This window comes from Miniopterus natalensis, chromosome 9, assembly GCF_054644295.1.
Source record: "Miniopterus natalensis isolate mMinNat1 chromosome 9, mMinNat1.hap1, whole genome shotgun sequence".
NCBI lineage: Eukaryota > Metazoa > Chordata > Mammalia > Chiroptera > Miniopteridae > Miniopterus > Miniopterus natalensis.
In genome coordinates, this window is record NC_142089.1 from 10,972,408 (window position 1) to 10,975,730 (window position 3,323).

The window sequence follows — 3,323 nt, forward strand, 5'->3', positions numbered from 1 at the left end:
GTGAACTTAAGTTTCTCAGTCTCTCTGGGCCTCAGTTGCTGCCTCAGTGAAATGGGGGTGAGAAAAAATACCACAAATGAAAAACCTGGGGCAGCCGTGCTCAGCGCTCCAGCAGTAGGAGCTGGCAGATGATTTGGGGAAAGGGGTACTGAGGTGGAGGGAAGGGCACTGAAAACAAAGGCCACCGGTAGCCCCTCCCCCGAGCACCTGGCCACCGTGTCAGACCTGGAAGTCGTTGCATCACTGGGCACTCAGGGGTTAATGATGGGGAGTGGACAGGACCCAGGTATTTAACTATTGAGGAGGTGCCCGTAGATCAGAAGTGCCCCTGCTCACTTCCCTCTCCTGCAGCCCAGCTCCTCGGCCCCTGCTCACCTCCCCTCCCCAGGATGAAGCCTCCCCTTCTTCTAACAATCCTTTGCCTCCTGGGTAAGTGACCTTTGTGACCTTTACCCTTCCCCTGACCCAGCTGGGAGCCCCAGACTCCCTGGGGCCTCCAGGGAGTGGCGGGTCATCCTGTGGCCAGTTCTGCCTGAGCCAGCACTGACCACTGGAGAGGGCAGGATGCAGTGTCGGTGGCCTGGAGGGGCATGAGAAAGGAGCTGGCAGGGACCCCAGACAGCACACAAGGGGCTCCTGCCACCCACACTCCACCCCCCGCCCTAGCTTCCATTTTGGGAAGGGTCTGGAGGAATCCGGGGAAGTGGGGTGGTGAGGAAGCCTAGCAGTGGCATCCGATGAGACTTGGTGGGAACAGGGTGCTTCTGCGGGCACAGGGCTGCCACCTGAGGAGATGACTAGAACCTGCTGGGAGACATCTGGGGAACGTTGGGAGTGATCCTGGGAGATGGGGAAGGAGAGCAAGGGGGGGTCAGGTGCAGTGGGAGGGGAGGGGACAAGGGGACCCAGGTGCAGTGGGTATCAGAGATATTATTACTGATTCGCGTGATGGGTGTTGGGAGTGAGGTGTTGGGGCTGTGCTGTTAACTGGACAGCCAGAGTGATGTCTGGGCTAGGACTGGAGGGGACCTCAGGGGATTCTCGGGATCTGATGGCCCCGGCTGCCTCCTGCAGTGGCCGTGGCCGGCGGGAACCTGGTCCAGTTTGGGGTGATGATCGAGAAGGTGACAGGGAAGTCAGCACTGCAGTACAATGACTATGGCTGCTACTGTGGCATTGGCGGCTCCCACTGGCCGGTGGACCAGACGGACTGGTGAGTAGGCGGCCCACAGGGCCCTGCCTGGGGGACGGAGGAGCCGGGGGCATCCTGGGAGGAGGGGGAGCTGAGGCCACCTGGGAAGTGGGGGCTGACCGCTCCTCTGAGCCCCCGAGCAGACCCTGGTGGCACTTCCAGGTGCTGCCATGCCCACGACTGCTGCTATGGGCGTCTGCAGAAGCTGGGCTGTGAACCCAAGCTGGAGAGGTATCTTTTCTCCACCAGCCGGAGCAACATCCTCTGTGGTACGTGAACAGCCCTAGGTGCTCATGACACTGGGACAGCGTCAGACAGAAACCCCCTCCTGATGGCGACCCCTGAGCCAGACCCTGGCCTGGAGGGGTGGGGTCTTCTGTCATAACAGGACTGGGAGAGTCATGTCCATCACCTAGATGCTCGCCTGGCATCCAATCCCCAGCTCTGGCCTCTGGGGAGGGGACCAAAGGGGCAGAGCTGAGCCAGTGTCCCCCTCCCCGTCACCAAGGAGCTGTACCCACACCCTCCCCAGGCCTGGGCAGCAGCTACAGGTAAAATCCCCAGGACAGAGCCGTGGGGCATCAGCGCAGTCAGAGAGCTGGAGCTTTGATTGGGGACAGCAGACCCCATTCCCAAAGGCTGACTCCCCCAGTGGGGCTGCCAGGCGGGGACCATTTGCTCAGCTTTGCCAGGTCCAATGCCCACTTGGACCAACCAGCTTTCCTCTGGCCCCGCCCTGGGTAGCAGCCTGAACCAAGTGAGAGTGAGGAGGGCTTCCCGCAGCCCAGTCCCCTGGGGAGCCCAGACCAGATAACCAAGCCATTTACCTGCTCCAAAGCCAGGGGCTGCCTGGAGGGAGAGAGGGCCCAGTGTGGGGCCCAGGGAATGACCCGGGAAGTCAAAGAGGGCTCAGCTCAGATCCCTAAAGTGTGTGCTGGTAGAGGGCGGGGCCAGGACCAGAACCACTCTGGCCCCTGCAGCCAGCTACTCAGCAAGGCAGCTTTGTCAGGGAGTGAGCTCCCCATCACTGGGGGTTCATGCAAGACAGGGATGGCCACCTGTCAGGACAGTGCTGGGAGCTGTCCGGTGGGTATGGACACAGGCTCAGAGGTTCACCTTCTACCCGCGGTGTGACTTTGAGGAAGTGATGGAACCCCTCCGAAAGCCTCTGCCTCCTCACCTATAGAATGGAGATACTCACACTCGCTGGCCCAGCTTTAGTCCAGCTCCCAGCAAGAACCCAAAAGAACTGATGCGACAGTTAAGCCCCTTCCAACTCTGAGTTTTGCTGGAAAGCAGCATGGGCAGAACCCTGATGGGAAATGGAGAGTAAACTTTGAGGGGGGAAAGGAGCCCTGGACTTTTCTGAGCTGTGAGATGTATTCCTGGGGACGGAAAGGAGCCAGAGCCACTGGGGCAGACGGAGGCACTGAGAGAAGAGGCTTTGGGCCCCTGGTGCCTGAGGCCAGTTCTGCTCCCCTGGCTGGGTGTGGGCACACATGGGGAGGGGGGATGGTAAATGCCAGGACAATAGGCTCTGTCCACTCATGGAGACGAGCACAGGGGCCCAGCTTCAGTCCCAGCAGCCTCCAGTCTGGCCCCGGCTGCTCTGGGTGCAAAGGCCATCTGGGATTGGACTGTCATTTTGTAATTTTCCTCTCTGCTTGATGGCTGCAATCCACCGTAAGCAATGCTTCACATGGGACAGGAGCTGCCTAGAAAGCCCCCCAGGCTGGGGCAGATGAACGCTAGTGAATCAGCTGACACCCCTCCCCCCCGGGTGGGGGAGAGGAGCTAAGGAGCAGAGGAGAGGGCTGGGGGAGGAGGGACAAGCCTGCAGCCTGCCAGCATCCTGGCCCCCGCTGTCCTGCCCTGTTTCTCACCCATCCCTGACACATCCATGACAATGGGGTGAGAACGGAGCAGCCCCGTGTGAGTGAGCTCAGGAGGCTGCAGCCTCTGGTCTCTGACTCGCCTTGTCCCATCAGGGGGCAGAACTGCCTGCCAGCGACAGACCTGCGAGTGTGACAAGACGGCTGCACTCTGCTTTCGTCAAAACCTGGACACCTATGACCGCAAATACGCCCACTACCCCAATAAGCTGTGCAGAGGCCCCACTCCGCCCTGCTAA

The 3,323-nt window shown here is 60.5% G+C and overlaps 1 protein-coding gene across 1 annotated transcript; it reads left to right on the forward strand.

Annotated features, from left to right (window-relative positions):
* The first annotated feature begins 389 nt into the window (after positions 1–389).
* On the forward strand, positions 390–3,323 carry PLA2G2E (phospholipase A2 group IIE). The gene is made up of 4 exons (XM_016214587.2): positions 390–429; positions 1,075–1,213; positions 1,355–1,461; positions 3,181–3,323. Exons 1-4 carry the CDS (start codon positions 390–392, stop codon positions 3,321–3,323), a joined length of 429 nt encoding a protein of 142 aa, XP_016070073.2.